Source organism: Malus sylvestris, chromosome 11, assembly GCF_916048215.2.
Source record: "Malus sylvestris chromosome 11, drMalSylv7.2, whole genome shotgun sequence".
Taxonomy (NCBI): Eukaryota; Viridiplantae; Streptophyta; class Magnoliopsida; order Rosales; family Rosaceae; genus Malus; species Malus sylvestris.
Window position 1 is genome coordinate 18,221,062 of NC_062270.1, and position 18,195 is coordinate 18,239,256.

The 18,195-nt window shown below is 36.9% G+C and overlaps 2 protein-coding genes across 3 annotated transcripts; both read left to right on the forward strand.

The window, feature by feature from the left end:
- The first annotated feature begins 2,538 nt into the window (after positions 1-2,538).
- On the forward strand, positions 2,539-6,608 carry LOC126591510 (uncharacterized). The gene is made up of 4 exons (XM_050257213.1): positions 2,539-2,958; positions 4,465-4,721; positions 4,982-5,433; positions 6,149-6,608. Exons 1-4 carry the CDS (start codon positions 2,837-2,839, stop codon positions 6,419-6,421), a joined length of 1,104 nt encoding a protein of 367 aa, XP_050113170.1. The 5' UTR covers positions 2,539-2,836; the 3' UTR covers positions 6,422-6,608.
- An 821-nt stretch (positions 6,609-7,429) lies between these two features.
- On the forward strand, positions 7,430-17,625 carry LOC126591508 (uncharacterized). 2 transcript variants are annotated; one of them, XM_050257208.1, is made up of 17 exons: positions 7,430-7,864; positions 7,977-8,067; positions 8,173-8,291; positions 8,555-8,745; positions 8,853-9,063; positions 9,985-10,222; positions 10,478-10,902; positions 11,449-11,569; positions 11,873-12,078; positions 12,239-12,581; positions 12,799-12,899; positions 12,982-13,200; positions 14,312-14,551; positions 15,609-15,818; positions 16,041-16,310; positions 16,464-16,667; positions 17,159-17,625. In XM_050257208.1, exons 1-17 carry the CDS (start codon positions 7,592-7,594, stop codon positions 17,321-17,323), a joined length of 3,627 nt encoding a protein of 1,208 aa, XP_050113165.1. In that variant the 5' UTR covers positions 7,430-7,591; the 3' UTR covers positions 17,324-17,625. The 2 variants fall into 2 exon arrangements, with proteins under 2 accessions (XP_050113165.1, XP_050113164.1); XM_050257207.1 differs by having other exon boundaries at positions 7,432-7,864; positions 12,239-12,585; positions 12,803-12,899.
- Positions 17,626-18,195: the final 570 nt, after the last annotated feature.

Genomic DNA, 18,195 nt, shown 5'->3' on the forward strand with positions numbered 1-18,195 from the left:
TATTTGTTCTTGTCTATGTAGATGACATTCTGGTTAATGGACCCTCTTCTCAAGCTTGCAAAATTATTATATCACAGCTCGGTGCTAGGTTTCCAATTAAGGATGTAGGACCAGTTCACTATTTTCTTTATCTTGAAGTTAAGAGATCTTATTCTGGAAGTTTTATCTCTCAAACAAAATACATTCTTAATCTTTTTGAGAAAGCCAGTATGGATGGTGCAAAACCATGTTCTACTCCACTGAGTACTTCTAAGTTGGAACATTCCTATCTTTTATTGGAAAATCCCATTGAATATAGATCACTTATTAGGGCTCTACAGTATCTTACATGGACAAGGCCTGATTTATCATTTGTTGTCAATCTTGTTTGTCAGTTTATGCATAGTCCTAGACAATCTCACCTTCAAGTAGTTAAGAGAATTCTTAGACATCCCAAAGGATCTTTGGTTTTCTAAAAGTTCAAAGCCACTCAATCTTAATGCCTTCTCATATTACATGGACAAGGCTTGATTTATCATTTGCTGTCAATCTTGTTTGTCAGTTTATACATAATCCTATACAATCTCACATTCAAGCAGTTAAGAGAATTCTTAGATATCCCAAAGGATCTTTGGATATTGATCTTTGGTTTTCTAAAAGTTCAAAGCCACTCAATCTTAATGCCTTCTCAAATGCAGATTGGGCAGGGTGTCCAATTAACAGAAAGTCTACCAATGATTTATGTATTTTTCTGGGGCACTCTATTATCAGTTAGAGTGTCAAGAAACAACTTATAGTGGCTCGATTATCCATTGAAGTTGAATACATATCACTTGCAACCATTGTTGCAAAAATTACTTGGATCTGCAAGTTTCTGATTGATATTGGTTTATCTCTTCCTTGTATTCCCAAGTTTTGGTATGAAAATATCTTAGCTATATCTTTAGCTAAGAATCCCATCTTTCATGCTAGAACCAAACATGTGGAAATTGACTACCACTATATTAGGGAAAATGTTTTATCATATGATATTTCTATGCATTTCATGTGTTCTCAAAATCAAATTCTAAATACTTGCACAAAATCCTTGCCCAAGCCAATATTTCTTCTTCTTAGATACAAACTTTCACTTAGAGTCCCTCAGTTTAGTTTGAGGGAGGATATTGAGAATCATTCTGTTGTAAAGGATAACACATAGTTTGTTATTTGTTGTGATATTTTCCTATATTTTGTTTTGGTAGTTTAAGTTTGTTAGATTGAGTGAGTCACACATGGTGTTGATAAGTCTTTGTATATATACCTTTGTAATCTTATCATTGAAGTTAATGAAGAATATTTCCTATTAGAAGGAATTTTCTTTAAATTAGTTTTCTTTGAAATGTATATAACTTCTTTTATTTTCACTTCAATACTTTGTATTCATTCATGCTTCTTTTATTTCTTCCCTCTTCTCCCATGACCTTTCTTTATCACTCATTTTTCTCATCTCTCAAGTAGAAAAAATGTAAGTAAAAAGTTAAAAACAAAATTATTATCTAACATGCCTTTAGAGCATCTCCAGTAAAAAATGCAAATCTTAGAACATCTCTAATGGATTATTTTTCTTTCTGTCACTCACGAAGGCCACCTTTTAAAGATATAAGACAAGATGTAGGTATATTTACAAATATTTTTACATTTTTTGACGAAAATAAATATTTTATATTTTCTCTTCTTTTAAAGAAATTCTCAATCAACAAAAAAGACTTTTTAGCCAAAATGGTCTCTGAGATTTTCATAACACATAACTTTGGTTACTGAGATTTAAAATCAATGGAAGTGGTCATTGAGATTGTTCACCATCCATTATTTTGGTCATTCCATTAAAAAACTCTATTAAGTGGTCCATAAGCTTTTTAATGGAATGATCAAAATAATGGATGATGAATAATCTTAGGGACCAAATTTACGTGTTATGCAAATCTCATGAACTAAAATTATGTGTTATGCAAATCTCAGGGACCAAAGTTATGTGTTATACCCTTAACTTAACGGAGTTTTTTAACGGAATGACCAAAATAATGAATGGTGGACAATCTTATGGACCGCTTCTATTGATTTTTAATTTCAAAGACCAAAGTTATGTGTTATGCAAATCTTAAGGACCATTTTGGTTAAAAAGCCCAACAAAAAATATAAAATGCCTATTTCAAAATACCTTGCATCTCCTTGGAAATGGAAAAGGATCCTCGCCGGATTCATTTTTTGGAAATCCTAGGAATCTCGTGATCGTAATCGTTTATTATACACCGTGTGGTTAGTTTTTGTTAGGTATTATTTATATTTAATTTTAAATTTTAAAATTTGAAATGATTTTTGACTGTACGATATATAATGAACGATTACGATCACGAGATCACTAAGATCCGGCGAGGATCCTATCCCCTTGGAAATGGTCTCTTGAAGACAAGTTAGACATTGGGAAATGGGAGAGAAAACATTACCAATATGTTGACTCTTCCACGTCTGAGTTTGTTGGATCCAAAATTCCAAAGGGTTTTTATCTTTTATTTATTTTATTATTTTGGGTGGGATTATTAGGAAGCTGGGAACTACACGATTCATTCAGAAGTTTGATTGGTCTGCCAAGTGGTGGTACAAAATCTCAGGACTTGGTCTTTTATTTCTCCTCTTTTTCCCTTATTTTCAAGACTATTTCCTTTCCTTTGTGAACCTGAGGAGGACAAGCTGGCCAATTGCAATTGTTTTTCAATTCCATTGAGCCTTCAAATTCCTTGCTTGCTTGCTGCTTATTGAATTCCTCATCATATTTGGAGTTTTGGAGCATCTGATTGAATTTGATAAGAAAAGAAGAGAGATGGAGCTTTCACTGGGAATGGGAAGAGAGAGAAAGAAGGTGGTAGTGGTGGGAGGTGGTGTTGCTGGCTCCCTTCTTGCTAAATCTCTCCAGTTCGTTGCTGATTTCACTCTCATTGATGAGTATGCCTCTCTCTCTCTCTCTCTATATATATATATATATATTTGTATCTTTCACTGATAGCTGAATACCCTTTTTTTGAATAACATATTGGAGTTAGTTTCATCAGTTTATTTATAATCTCATGCTTAAATTTTTTGGAAATTGGCTGAAACTAAGTAATGAAGGTTACAAATCCCAATTGGGGAAAGTATTTGACTTTGATCAGTTCAGCAATTGGGATTTGTAAATTCATCGTTTCGCCTGATTTCCCAATTTTTTTGTGTTTTCTTTCTGGTTTGTTTATTTATTTTCCAGCTAAAGTACAGAAACCCGAAACCTGGTACATCATAGATTCTTGGATTGCTGTTGAAATCCAACTGCAGCCTCTTCCAGTGGTAGTTTAGGAAATAACTGCTTTGACTATAAAATATGTCGTCAGCTACCATTTCCTGGTTTATGAACTATCATGTTATTTGCAAAATTATAAGATTATTAGTTTATAATTACGAGAATCATTCTGGAATTTGCATCCGCGCATCGTTCTTGTTGGTCCTTGAATCTCTTGATTTTCTAGGACTAGTAGCAAAATGCAATTAACTGCGGTTGTATGATTGACTTGTGGACAGAAGTACCTTTTTTATGTGTTCTGGTGTGCGAGTATAGCCGCACGGGAATTGAAAGCTAACAAAATAGACTCAGCCAGATTTCAGTCAATCTGGTATTTACAATTTCAAAGGAGTGCCAACTGTGGAGTACCATCCGCTGATCCTTCTTTCTTGTTTTTGAGTAACCATTTCCAACAGAACCCGTAAGAACACATTGGAGGTATTGAATTTGGTTAGGGTAGTGAAGGGGATTTTGTGCACTCTGCATTCAATTTCTACTTGTCCGTCTTCCACAGTAAGTGTACAGATGAAGACATTGAGAGGGAATGTTAAGGTAGAGTGAAAGGCTAAGCAACCTCTGTGATGTCCTCTGAATGTATGTGTGAGCGTGTGTCCGTGTATTGGCCTGCAGGCGTGTGTTGGGCAGGGGGTAAGGTTACTCGATGATGCAAATGTAGTTTCTTGATGTAGCGAATCAGCTAATCTGCTCATAATTCATTCCCTTCTGCTATTTTTTTATCAGGTGATATAGTTGTCATTACAAGAGTTAATTGGAATGCTATTTGCTTAAAGTGTATTTATGTATCATCTACTCAATCCAGTTAATTGGAATGTTTCCTCGATTGGTTACTGTAAACAGACCCATGCTCATAGGACCTGTAATATAAGTTTCTCGCTTGACATTTAAATGCATGTATTGTCTTTTGGTCATAGAAGTTTGCAAGAAACATAAGCATGATATCCGGTAGTTGCCATTTCTTGATTTATCTCGCTCTCTCCCTCTCTCAGTCTCTCTGAACTGAACTGAACTGAACTGAAGTGCTTCTTGTTGAAGTCGTTCAATAATTAATATGACATCTCATACAACTTTACTTGTATAGAACTGTCTCTGATCCTAAGTGAAAAAAAATCTGAAATCAGGAAGGAATATTTTGAGATTCCATGGACAAGCTTAAGGACCATGGTTGAGCCAACATTTGGAGAGAGATCGATAATCAACCATAGAGATTATCTCACCAATGGCCAACTTATTGCATCCAGAGCAATCAATGTCACAGACACGGAAGTGCTGACAGCAGAGGGTCGTCTAATTCCCTACGATTATCTTGTCATTGCCACTGGTCACTCAGATCGTGTTCCCAAAACTAAGACTGCCAGACTTAATCAATTCCAAGAAGGTAAAACTACATGGAGATCTGTTTTCTGGTTTTTTTTTTATTTTTTTTATTTTTTATCAATTGTCAAACAGAATGCTGAGATAAGTAATATCGCTTGTAATAAAAAAGAATCACACTTCACAATAAATTGAACTTTGAACATGTGCTTTTGTTTCCTATGATTTGTTTAGATCTAGATTAGCCGTGTTTAATCATAAGCATGCCTTTTTCTTGTACTTTTGTTAATTGTGCTTGAGTTAACATTAATCTTTCAATGGCAGAGAATCAAAAGATAAGGTCAGCTAATTCCATTTTGATTGTTGGAGGAGGCCCTACGGGTGTAGAACTCGCGGGAGAAATTGCTGTTGATTTCCCAGATAAGAAAGTAACTCTGGTGCACACTGGCACAAGGTTGTTGGAATTCGTGGGACCAAAAGCTGCAGACAAGGCTCTGAAGTGGCTTAAATCAAGGAAAGTTGAAGTGATATTGGAGCGATCAGTCGATTTAGATAATATCTCAGATGGATGCAAAACATATAAGACTTCAGAGGGAGAAACATTGACAGCAGACTGTCATTTTCTATGCACAGGCAAGCGTGTGGGTTCAGCATGGCTCAAAGAAACGGTTTTGAAGAATTGCTTGGATGTTAACGGGAGGTTGATAGTAGATGCAAATCTTAGAGTCAAAGGTCGAAAGAACACCTTTGCAGTTGGAGACATTACTAATATTGCGGTAAGTGCTAGCTGCAACCTTGTTATATTAACATTTTTATTTGCTTGGATAGTTTGATTCTATATATCATGCATAAAAGAACTCAGTCAGTTTTCGGTGTCTTAATTCTATGAGTCACTATCTGATTCTAACCTGAATTTAGACTCGAGATTTTTGTCGACGAAACGATGCCAACTTACCATTTTCTTAATTACTAGTAATTTACTTGTTGACTGGGTTACATTTAATTTAATCAAGTTCAGAAATTAAGAAGTGTTAAGACTTGACTTTTTTTTCGGTTACAACACATAAGTAATTAATTCTTGTGGACATGAGTTCCAAAAAGTGTTTTCCATATCATGCTGTTCTGCTTCGTTTAGGTGCGATCTTACTGTAAACATCATGTATTTCTGGTTTCATTCCATCCTTTCGAGTAGTCTATTTTGCCATATTCAGTCTGCATAATTTGAAGAGTGAGGAATATTTCGATAATGTTCAATCTCGATCCTGGATCTGCTCAACGATTCCTTATGCATATAGTTAGATATCTTGTATTCTGAGGCACCGCTTGCACTAAAACGCAATGGGAGAAAACAGAAATGAAAAAGGACAAGTATATATATAGACGATAGATATATGAATATGTTTGATTAGAGAAGCATTATGCTGGCCTTTGGAATGTTTATGCTTGGGGATCAATAGTAATGCATTTTCTGTGTGAAAATGCATGTAACAGGAAATCAAACAAGGGTATCTGGCGCAAAAACAGGCGTTGGTGGCCGCAAAGAACATAAAGCTATTGCTCGCAGGCGGAAGAGAGAGTAAAATGGAAGCTTACGAACCTCATGCGATAATGGCAATTGTTACACTTGGGAGGAAGCATGGGGTTGCACAGTTCCCCATCACGACCATTGGCGGCCGCATTGCGGGACTGATCAAATCTGAAGATCTTTTCGTGGGGAAGACGAGGAAGCAGCTGGGCCTCGAACCTCACATTTTGAAAGACTAATTTGGTTTGGTGTGTGTTGTATGTGTGTATGTATATGTATGTGTGTATGTGTGTATGTGTGTATGCAGATAGGCGTTTTACCTGCATGATTGGAACGCGTCGTCCACATGCTTTCATGACCGGTAGACTTATTGTTCTTCCTATTCATATTTAGTCTAAAACTATAAAGATGTGTAACGTTTTATAATCTCATGATCCGAACATATCATTTTTAGAATTTTCATTTTTTGTTTGGGTGAAGAACGGGGAGTAGAATACAAAGAGAAAACTACAAAACAACAGCAAAACGAGCCCGAGGGAGTAGAATTTTCATTTTTTTTTTATGTGTGCCGTATTAAGTTGTACCCAAGGAGTTAATTTAGTGGAAGATGGGCAAAAGTTTGAAAGATTTAACTTGAGTTTGAATGCCTACGGATACATTCATTTGAGCTATTGGCTTTGGCTTGACATACCATTTGACTTGATGACCAAAAGTACGATGCCTAACAAATTTGGTCATATTTGGTTAGCCATGTTTTTTAACCTAACAAACTTACCAAGACATTTTTTTAACAATATTATAAGGTTACGGTCATATTTAGTTGATTATTGCAATGGGCATTCACACCTTAATTTACAACAAGATACGTTATAAAACAAAATTAAAGTTTTACAAAAGTAAAATATAATTTTGCATGCTACCACCACCGTCACAATCGCCACCAACACAACATTATCCACCACCATCACACACACCATGGCCACCACTACCTCCACAGGCTCACCATTGTTACCACCACCATTTTCGACACCACCACCACATCCTCCACCACCATCACCCCGGCATCCGCTACCACCGTCCTCGTCTCACCATAAACACCACCAGTTGCATGGGTTTAGTTCTCTCTTTTTTTTTTTTGGTCAAACGTTTCTTCCTTTCGGGTATTAAAACCCCGGTTAAATCTCAGCAGCCCATCCAATCCTACGGCTCATATCAATTTCCCAAAACCCCGTACTCTCTCTCTCTAGGGAGAAAGAAACGCCTTTAATAAGGTCGGTTCACAAGCACTAGAAACCAGAGAGCAACGATAACTATCAGCCGCCATACCACTGCGGAAGCCATTGCCGCAGCTCGAAGCACACAACCACCCTACCTCTGGCCCGCCGTTAGGGTTTCTCAATCAGGTCGCCATGGCGATAGACAGCGGAAGCAAGGAGCAGCCGCACAAGGAGCACAGGTCCCGGCAGTCCGGCGCCAAGGCCGAGAAGAAGAAGAAGCCGGACGCCTCCCAAAACGGCAATAAGCGAAACCCTAAGGCTTTCGCTTACCAATCAGCCGGGAAGGCCCAGCGTCTTCACTCTCGCGATGTCGAGAAGCAGCAGCGCCGCCTTCACGTCCCCACCATCGATCGTTCGTACGGTGAGCCGGCTCCGTATGTCGTTCTGGTTCATGGACCTCCCAAGGTATCTATAATCACTGCAATATATTTCCTGCATTGTGTAATTCTCACTCGAACTGCTGTTAATTTGTTCGAATTGTAACTTTTTTGTCGAATTTCTTATTGTTGATTTGTAGGTTGGGAAGTCTTTGTTGATTAAGTCGCTTGTGAAGCATTATACCAAGCATAATTTACCGGAGGTTCGAGGCCCGATTACCATTGTTTCAGGTGCCGTGTTTCGTCCTTTACTTCTGATATTGCAATGTTTTTTTATTTAATTTGATGTTGGATTGAGGACTGTTGTTTAAATGCTTGATTGATTGATTGTGTTAGGGAAGCAAAGGCGGGTACAGTTTGTGGAGTGCCCAAATGATATCAATGGTATGATTGATGCCGCAAAGTTTGCAGATTTAGCATTACTTCTTATAGACGGAAGCTACGGTTTTGAAATGGTGAGACTTTTGTTAGAATATTTATGAATTCAACTCGTCTCATGCGTGCGTACACACACACACACACACACACACACTCACTCACTCATAGTTGTCATATGTATAGGACATGACTCTACTTCGATATTGATTCGGTGGAATTCTTGGTTTCTTGACACCTCTCTTTTGTTACTCGGGGATTCATTAAGCTGGTCACATTATCCATCAATATGCTATGAAGATATTTGTATTGTAATATTGTATCGGCTTCATTTACTTTGCAGGAAACATTTGAATTTCTGAATATATTACAAGTTCATGGTTTCCCAAAGGTTATGGGAGTTCTTACTCACCTTGACAAGTTTAAAGATGTAAAGAAATTGAAGAAAACAAAGCAGCACCTCAAACATCGTTTCTGGACTGAAATATATGATGGAGCTAAATTGTTTTATTTATCTGGTCTTATTCATGGAAAGTAAGTAGTCACTCTCTGCTTCCGATGATCCAGTCATGTGGGAAATTTGACAATTATTATGAATTCAATTCATTTTTTATAATTATCTTCCCCCTGCTTTAAAACAGGTATGTCAAACGTGAAATTCACAATCTGGCACGTTTCATATCCGTTATGAAGTTTCATCCTTTATCTTGGAGAACTGCTCATCCTTATGTTTTGGTAGATCGTTTTGAAGATGTCACTCCACCTGAAAAAGTGCATTTGGATAATAAATGCGATAGAAATGTCACACTGTATGGTTATTTGCGGGGATGTAACATGAAAAAAGGAACAAAGGTACGTGTTTGACTTATAGAGCTTGTATTATTACCTTTACAGATTTGTGTAGATTAATTTAGAGTTTGGATGGGGAAAAAAGGACCCTGTAATTAGGTTAAGAGAGGTTCTTCAATGCTCTCCTTGAATTCCAAATGAAGGCATGGAGCCAGGAATTCATTTAAGTGGGGACAACTTCTAAATGAAAAGCTCCTTGTTTTGTTCAAACATAGCAGTCTAGATGATTTTCCGCCAGTACACATATTTGGGTTGGTTACTTGGTGGCTCCTGTAACAGGCCCATCTCCACCAAAAATATATGAGAGAATACATTAGACTATATGAGTATTTGGGTAACTTAGGATTGATTGCTGGAATGCCACTGAATTAGCACTCATTTGGGTTAAGTTATCGGCATATAGAAGTAAACAAACTTAAACAACAGTAGGGCTTGACCGCTTGGTTGAATCAGGTCAGATCAGCTGGGGCAAGTATTAAGTGGATAATCTTACCCATTAAAATTGTATCTTAGGGGTTCAACTTTTTGGGATGATAATACAACATCAGTACTACACACTAGTAACTAAATACTGACACTACGATTGTGTAACTTGATACCTTCTTTTTTCTTGTTGGTTTCTTTAAGGTTTCCTTTCTCTTAGTTTAAATCCCAAAAATTACAGGATTATTTTTTATACTCACTGTAATATCTAGCATAAATTTTTACGCTTCAGATATAAGTAAATATGAACTGTGCATTGTCTATCCGTGTTTCAAAATTCTAGGAACATTGCATTTTGTTTTTGTTATTTTTGCTCAGAATTAATAGAAATTGGAGTCAGTCTCACAGGAAAGAGTCAAGGGACAGGAAATTAAGAAAATATGACTCTTACGCTGTTTATTTTTATTTATATATAGTTGTCTGATGTACATTGTGTATCAGATTCATATTGCAGGTGTTGGGGATTACAGTTTAGCTGGTATGACAGGATTAGCTGATCCTTGTCCTTTACCCTCAGCTGCCAAAAAGAAGGGACTGCGTGATAAGGAAAAGCTGTTTTATGCACCCATGTCTGGACTTGGGGATCTCCTGTATGATAAAGATGCTGTCTATGTAAACATAAATGACCACTTTGTCCAGTTTTCAAATGCTGATGAAAAGGGCGAAGCAACAAAACAAGGTTTTTATATGTTTTTTTAATTATTTTTGTATGAATATTAGTGTATGTGGTTGAGCATTTCAAAGATGCATATATTTAGTTTTATTCCATTATATGTATCTTTCACAATCTCTCCCTTGTGTATTTTTTGAAGAAGATAATCTCTTTTTCCCAATTACAACTTTGATTTTTATTTTTAAAGCAAAAGTCAAGTTTCATTTTCTCCTTTTGCTCCCATCAATTTCCTCACGTGATACTCGTGTTCTCGTGTAACAGGAAAGCCCCAAGATGTGGGTGTGGCTTTGGTAAAATCTCTTCAGAACACAAAATATTCAGTTGATGAAAAATTAGAAGAGAGCTTCATTAATCTATTTAGCCGGAAGCCTAATTTATTATCGAATGCTCAAAGTGATGGAATAGATACTGATGAATCTAGAGAACAGAATCGTATGATAGAGCCTTTAGAGGAATATCACTGTGGGGAAGCTATCAAAGGTGATGGTTCTGCTGAAGAAAGCAATGCAGAAGATTCTGATGGTTCTGAATCAGAATCTTTAGATAAGAATGAAGCGGCTCATAAAGATGCATCAGATCAAGATGCTACTCTTAAAGATCACTTGAAGGAATATGTTGAGATTCATGATGGAAGGTCAAGGAGAAAAGTTATCTTTAGAAATGACCTTGATCATAACAATATGGAGGTGAACAAAGTTTAACTTATCATGCCTGTTGAATAGAAATCATCATTTGGAGAAGAAAAAAATATGATGTTGTGTGTGTGTGTGTGTGTGTGTGGTTACACGCAGAAACTTGAAGTTCACTTGTGGAGGCTCCTAGACATTCAGATGCTCTGATTTTTATTTGCTACTTTGGTGTTTGCATGTTTTTGTTTGCTCACTGGGCTTTTTAGTTTGCTAGAGTTGTTCGATAACTTCCGTTATTATTGAATATAAATAATCTAATATTTTTTCTACTCCGTTTACTTTATTAATGTCTAATCCTCATAGGTTGCTTGGTCATAGTTCTCCGAAACTAAAGCACTAAAATTTTGTTCTGGTGAACTTTACCATCACGTAAATTCTGGATTGAGCATTTGATATATATGTATGATAGATGTCAGTTCTTCTAAAGAACAACATTTCTGATTATGGATGTGAAGAATCAAGAATATAAGCAGTGAAAAGAAATCTGTATACGCATGAAACCAGAAATCTTATGCTCATGTTCTCCACATTATTCCATTATAGGATTCAGCTGAAGAGACTGAAGAAGAAGATGATTGTGATGATGACAACAACAATGATACTAATAATCAGGATTCTTCTGGTTCAGAGTCTTCAGCGGAAGATGAAGATTATCATGAAACAGGTGGTAAATTTATTCCTAATTTGCAAAATTGTTGTATGTTGTGGTATTCTTATTTTCTATGCAAGAAGTACTGTGCTCATATTTTCTATATTAGATACAAGTATACAACATTTTTGGTTGTAAGGATTGTGATGCCAAACCCTATATTATGTATGTTGATAGAAGTTAAAAATATGTAAGAAACTGGTATACAATTGAAAATGATGTCGATCATTTTCCTACATATTATAATGTCCATTTGTTAGGTTTCCCAATGTATTCTGTTCTCTAATTCTATCTACCCCTTTTTTCGCCTCATACTAGATGAGACAGGAAACATTGCAAAGTGGAAAGAATCTTTGGTGCAAAGGGCTTCATCAAGACAAACTATTAACCTTATGCACCTTGTATATGGGAAATCTACGTCAATGCCAACAACTTCTAGCAACGAAGATCACAATAGTAGTAGCGCAGATGATGAAAGTGACGAAGATGATGACTTTTTTGTGCCAAAAGGAGAAGGAAACAAGGTTTGTTCTTGAACTACTAGTTCATATCTCACAGTAACTGCTGCATGCTTTTTACAAAAGACAGAATAATATACCTTTCCACTCTGAGGTAATTTATTGGGATAACCTTCATAACTGAAGAGAGCGCTGTCATATTATTGTTTTTGCTTTGTTTATGCAGAAACATGGAGGAATAGAAGGTGGAAACTGGGATGTCGAGGACTGTTCCAAATTCACAAATTATTCAAATATCAAAGACTGGAAAGAGGAAAAGCTTAGAGAGGGTATTCGTGATCGTTTTGTTACTGGTGATTGGGCGAAAGCTTCTCAAAGAAATCAACCCACAGAAGCTAAAGATGAAGATGATGATGCTTTCTATGGTGACTTTGAAGATTTAGAAACAGGTGAGAAGCATGGTGGGAACCATACAGATGACTTAAGCGTTGGTGCAAACCACAAGGAAGATGATTCGGCTAAAGAGGAGAGGAGGCTGAAAAAGCTAGCTCTTCGTGCAAAGTTTGATGCTCAATATCCTTTTCACTTGAAATATCTTCTTAGTGTATTTTTCAAAGAATTACATGTTTCTCTTCCACCACCAAAGACCAAGGAACATTTTTGTTATGGTGATATGATGTTCTATTAGCAATTTCAGTGTGTGAACGTTACTATTTTGTGTTTGGTCATATTTTTTTTTATATTTGTAGAGAAGTTCTGAAATTACGTTTGTGCCCTTAATTTAACCAACGTTTGATGGAGCTGAGGCATCTGAAGAGGAGCTTGATAATAAACCTGAAGGCAAGTTTGGTCGAGATCAACCCAAAGAAAGTGACTACTTTGACAAGGTAAACTTTCCTGCATATATTTAAGATTGTTTGCACAACACAAGGTACTGAGGTAGTGGGAGCTCACACCTAGTTCTTCCAGTTGAAGGATGAGATTGAACTTCGGAAGCAAAAGAATATAGCTGAACTCAATGAACTGGATGAGGCCACCCGACTAGAAGTAGAGGGTTTTCGAACAGGGACATACCTACGGCTGGAGGTTCATGATGTCCCTTATGAGATGGTTGAATATTTTGATCCCTGCCATCCTATTTTGGTTGGAGGAATTGGTCTTGGTGAAGAAAATGTCGGATATATGCAGGTTAGTGCAAAGTAATTTTACTGCTTTTGTTTTTCATTTTATAAAGAGGTCGCACTTGGTGCGATGGCAAGTGCCTTCGCCCATGAACGGTAGGTCTCGGGTTCGAGACTTGGGAGCAGCCTCTCCATAAATGGGGGTAAGGCTAGCCGACATTCACCTCTCCCAGACCCTGCGTAAAGTGGGAGCCTTGTGCACTGGGTACGACCTTTTTTTTTTTTGTTTTTCATTTTATACTAGCCCTTCCTGCTGCATGTGTAAGATAGCTTCCCCTATTTCATGCTCTTGAAGAATCAGTGTGTGGTTGTATTTTAATAAAACTATTATGATATTTGTTGGTGGTTTTAGACAATTTAGGCGCCAAGAGATTACACATAGAAAGAGGCACCAAAAAAGTGATTTACACATAGAAAGAGTCGTATTATAATTTTTTGCATCATTTGCTTTAACATGAAATGCTAAGAGACTGTAAAAAGTTAAAAAGGGAAAATTGCATAAGCACAACCTGAACCATCAGTGGTGTTCACAAAGTCCACTCAACCTAAATCTTGTCACCTCCTAGACTCATGTTTTAGTGCGAATGTACTTCCATTATTTTCTTGAAAAATTTGTCAAAATGTATTATCAGCAACACATGCGAGCCATTTTTCAAGGTTATTACCACTTGAAGACAACTGGATGACTTAGGGTAGAATTTTAGTTGATTAAAGCTTGTGGAACATATCTTTGCTTCCTTGAAGACAAGCTGTAGTCAACGAAATTCTTACCCCAAGTCGTCTAGGGGTCTTGGGGTGGTCAAATACACATGAAAAAGTGCTCACACACGCAACACATGATGAATTTTGATGGAATTTCTAGCACAGTTTGACAGAGGTGGTACATTGAAGCTAAAAGTGGTACATTGGGTGGTAATTACCAAGATTTTTAGTTTGAAACTGAGTGGTACCAGGTGGCGTTGTTGCACATTCCCCAAGTTAAAACATGTCAAGGTCTTAATAGCCAGTCACTCTCAGTGATTGCTTACTCTTTCATTGCAGAGTCCCTTATGAGCTCAATGTTCTTATGTATTTGAAGAATATTTATCTCATCAGATGTTGTCTTCCATTTCTTTCAGGTCAGGTTAAAGCGGCATAGGTGGCACAAGAAAGTACTTAAGAATAACGATCCCATTATTGTTTCTATTGGGTGGAGGAGATACCAAACAATACCAGTTTATGCTATTGAGGATCGCAATGGAAGGCATCGCATGCTTAAGTACACTCCTGAACACATGCATTGCCTTGCAATGTTTTGGGGCCCTCTTGCCCCTCCTAATACTGGTGTGGTTGCTTTCCAGAATTTATCAAACAATCAGGTTTGACAAGATTCGTTTATTTTCTTTTTGGTTTTGTCTTTCTTTATGTTTCTTTCATCTCTTAGAAATTTGTTGCTCGCAAAGGTACTTTAAATATTTTTCATTTAAAACTCATCTAATTAGGACTAACTTGAGGATCGAATGTGAGGCCCACCTTTCAACGTGGTCCCTGCACTCAATTTTTTTCCTTGTAAACTAACTACATGCACCGCATATTGCATGAGGTGAAGTGGCACATAACGTTGCATATTATTTTAGATAAATGAGGTTCAAAGTGGGTCCATTTATATGAACATGAATGTTGCCACATTAGATGGGATTTGAAAAGTTCAAATAACAGTTGGTGCCAAATGAAACAATCGTCCTCTTATTTATAAGTAATAAAAAACTATGATTGGGTTAATAGAATTTTTCAAAGTCGTTCTCATTATTTGGAACAGAGGAGAATTTAATCAATATGTTTTCGCCTCTCCCATTCAGGTTCTCGCTCGAATTGGTACCATTATATATTGGTAGGGTTTCAACTCTGCCGCATCTGTTGGTAATGAAGAGTTTGGAAGTATTACTCAAATTTCAGTGCACAAGACACACCAATCTGTCTTGGTCTAGCACTTAAGTGCTGGTTATGCTATTTTCTACCCCTATAAGTGTCCTTGATGTCTAGTTCTGATTTCATATAACTAGATTTTGTGGAATGGCGTCTACCATAAGTTGATAAGGAAGTAAATGGTGTTCAAATCTGATCTCCAGACCACTTTTACCACATTTTGGATTGATCACTTGTTTACTTACCTTTTGTGAACTCTATCCTTTGGGTTTTCTTGCTTTGTGGGTCTACTAAATCTTTTGTCGTTAGTCTATTATAAGCTCCCTCCTGTAGTTCTATCCACTGAAATAAAAATAAAACACAAAAGAGGAAAATGATAAACTAGTCAATCATAAGCCATTGCGTCACATTATTTATTGTTTTGATTGATTCTCTTATCATTTAATTTTTTTCGAATTTAAAGTCTACACCATGTTCTTTTTTCCTAAGGAATTGTTTTTGGTTTGGCAGGCACAGTTTAGGATCACAGCAACTGCAGTTGTCCTTGAGTTCAACCATGCATCACGAATAGTGAAGAAACTCAAACTAGTTGGTCACCCCTGCAAGATTTTCAAGAACACTGCCCTTGTGAAGGATATGTTCACCTCGGATCTTGAAATAGCTCGATTTGAAGGTGCTGCTGTTCGAACTGTCAGTGGAATCCGGGGGCAGGTCAAAAAGGTATGAACTGGGCTGTCTTTCTAATTGGAATGTTATTCGTTTTGTAATTCTTGAGCTGGCATGGAGAATGAATATGATCATATATATATATATATATATATATATATTCACAAGTAACAGAAACATAAGCACATTACAGATTGTATTTATTCGTGGGGCGCATTTCATCATATGGCCCATAATGCTAATATAATGGACTTTTATTAATTTTAATCTTGACAGGCTGCAAAAGAAGAAATGGGTAACCAACCAAAAAAGATGGGTGGACAACCAAAAGAAGGGATTGCTAGGTGCACCTTCGAGGACAAAATTAAGATGAGTGACATTGTTTTTTTGCGTGCTTGGACTCAAGTTGAAGTTCCTCGATTTTACAACCCATTGACAACATCCCTGCAACCTCGCGAAAAGACCTGGCAAGGGATGAAAACTACTGCTGAATTGAGGAGAGAACATAATATTCCTATTCCTGTCAATAAAGATTCACTTTACAAGGTAATATATGAGGATGTGAAGCTACTTATTGCAGCAGCACGTGGTTTCTCACTAAATTCTGCCCTGGCCATACTGCATCTTCTCTCTCTTTAGTTTATTTTTTCCTGTTCTTTATTTTTTCAATTGTTTTTTTTCTGTTCTTTCTGTCAACAGCCAATTGAAAGGAAGCTGAAGAAGTTCAACCCCTTGGTGATTCCCAAGTCACTGCAAAGCGCTCTGCCATTTTCTTCAAAACCTAAGGATATACCCAGTAGGAAAAGGCCGCTTCTTGAAAATAGAAGAGCTGTTGTCATGGAGCCTCATGAACGTAAAGTTCATACTCTTGTTCAACATCTCGGATTAATACGAAATGAGAAGGTATGCACCTTAAGACAACATTGTGTTTGAACCCTCATCCCAAGGGCATAATTGATGGTCAAATTTGTTAGAAAGCAAAATTAGTTGTGCGACACTAATATAGAGTCACAACTTAGAGGTGCTCACAGTGGTAGACATATATCTGTTTGACTATCAGTTATGGTTTGGAAGTGTTTGTTTAACCGTGGTAAAATTACATTTAGGAGCGGATTAATTTTTACTTTTGACACATGGAGCTTACGTAAACACCTTTGAAGCAAACCAGAATATGCATGAAGTGTGACCGATTTAATATTTCCCGGTATCTGTAACTTGTTTTAAAGCTATCGACTGTTTGCTAACCATTTTGTTTTTAGCTTTTAGTTTTAACTTTTTGGGTAGAAATAAAGAGGAATTTATTTTTTGTTTTTGTTTTGAAGAGTCATGTATGCAGTTGTTTAGCAATTCCCAATTGAAATTGGAGTTTTTCCTATTCGATTTTGCTTTTGCAGATAAAGAAGCGCAAGCTTAAAGACGATAAAAAGAGGAAAGAAAATGAAGCGCAGAAAGCCAAAGAAGAGCAATTGTCTAAAAAGCGCCAGAGAGAAGAACGACGGGAGAGATATCGGGCGCAAGACAAAATGAAGAAGAAAATTAGGAGAAGCACAGAGGACTGATGGATGCACAAATGTTTTCACATACTGCTGCTGTTGCTTGGGATACTAGGCTGTGAGCTGCCCGAAAAGAAAGATAAGTGGTACAGCGAGACTAGGGAAATTGGTTGCAATTCGCCGCACTTGGGATTTGATACTGTCTCAGAAACATGGCCCTGATCGGTGAGATAAAACGACGTGCCATAATTGTTGATATGCATTTTCGTGCATTCAATGTTTGTATTATTTTGGTACATTGGACGGAATGAGACATTCTCTCCTCATAGGTTTTAATTGCTAATTTATAGGAGCATTTACTTTAAACACTTGAAGTCTTAAATATCATTCTCTCTCGTATGGATTTACAACCACTAATCTTCTATGAGAAATTTCGCGTGCGTAGAACTCCGGCTGGAGTGTTCACACTACCTCCTTCCATGTGTTTGCCTTCGTTGGAACTGTTGCTTGTGGATTGCTTCTTTCCGTTGGCTTCTTTCCATTGGTGGCAATCCTAGTGGTGCTTGTTGGAGGATGCTCGAGTCTTCTTTTCATCCACTTCTAAGGACTTGCTTGGCTTCATTTCAGGCGGTTCTTGGGGGCTTGGTATGCCTCATTCTGGCGCAAGGGGTGGCCCTGAAGGCAGCTAGGGTTTGTTTTTTGGATTTTTTCTGTTTTGGACTCTTTTATTTTCTTTAGGGTCCATTTCTTTGTTGTATGTTTATCTTGTAATTGGGCTTCTTCTTGTGTTTACATAAGCGTCGTTTGAAAACCATTTATATTCAATTAACTTTTTTTTTTAACTGAAAACTAAAATTTTATTTTGTAATTACTTTTAGTTTTTAGTTTTGAAAAATAAAAATAAAAAAACAAAAAAGTGAAAACTCAATATCAAAATT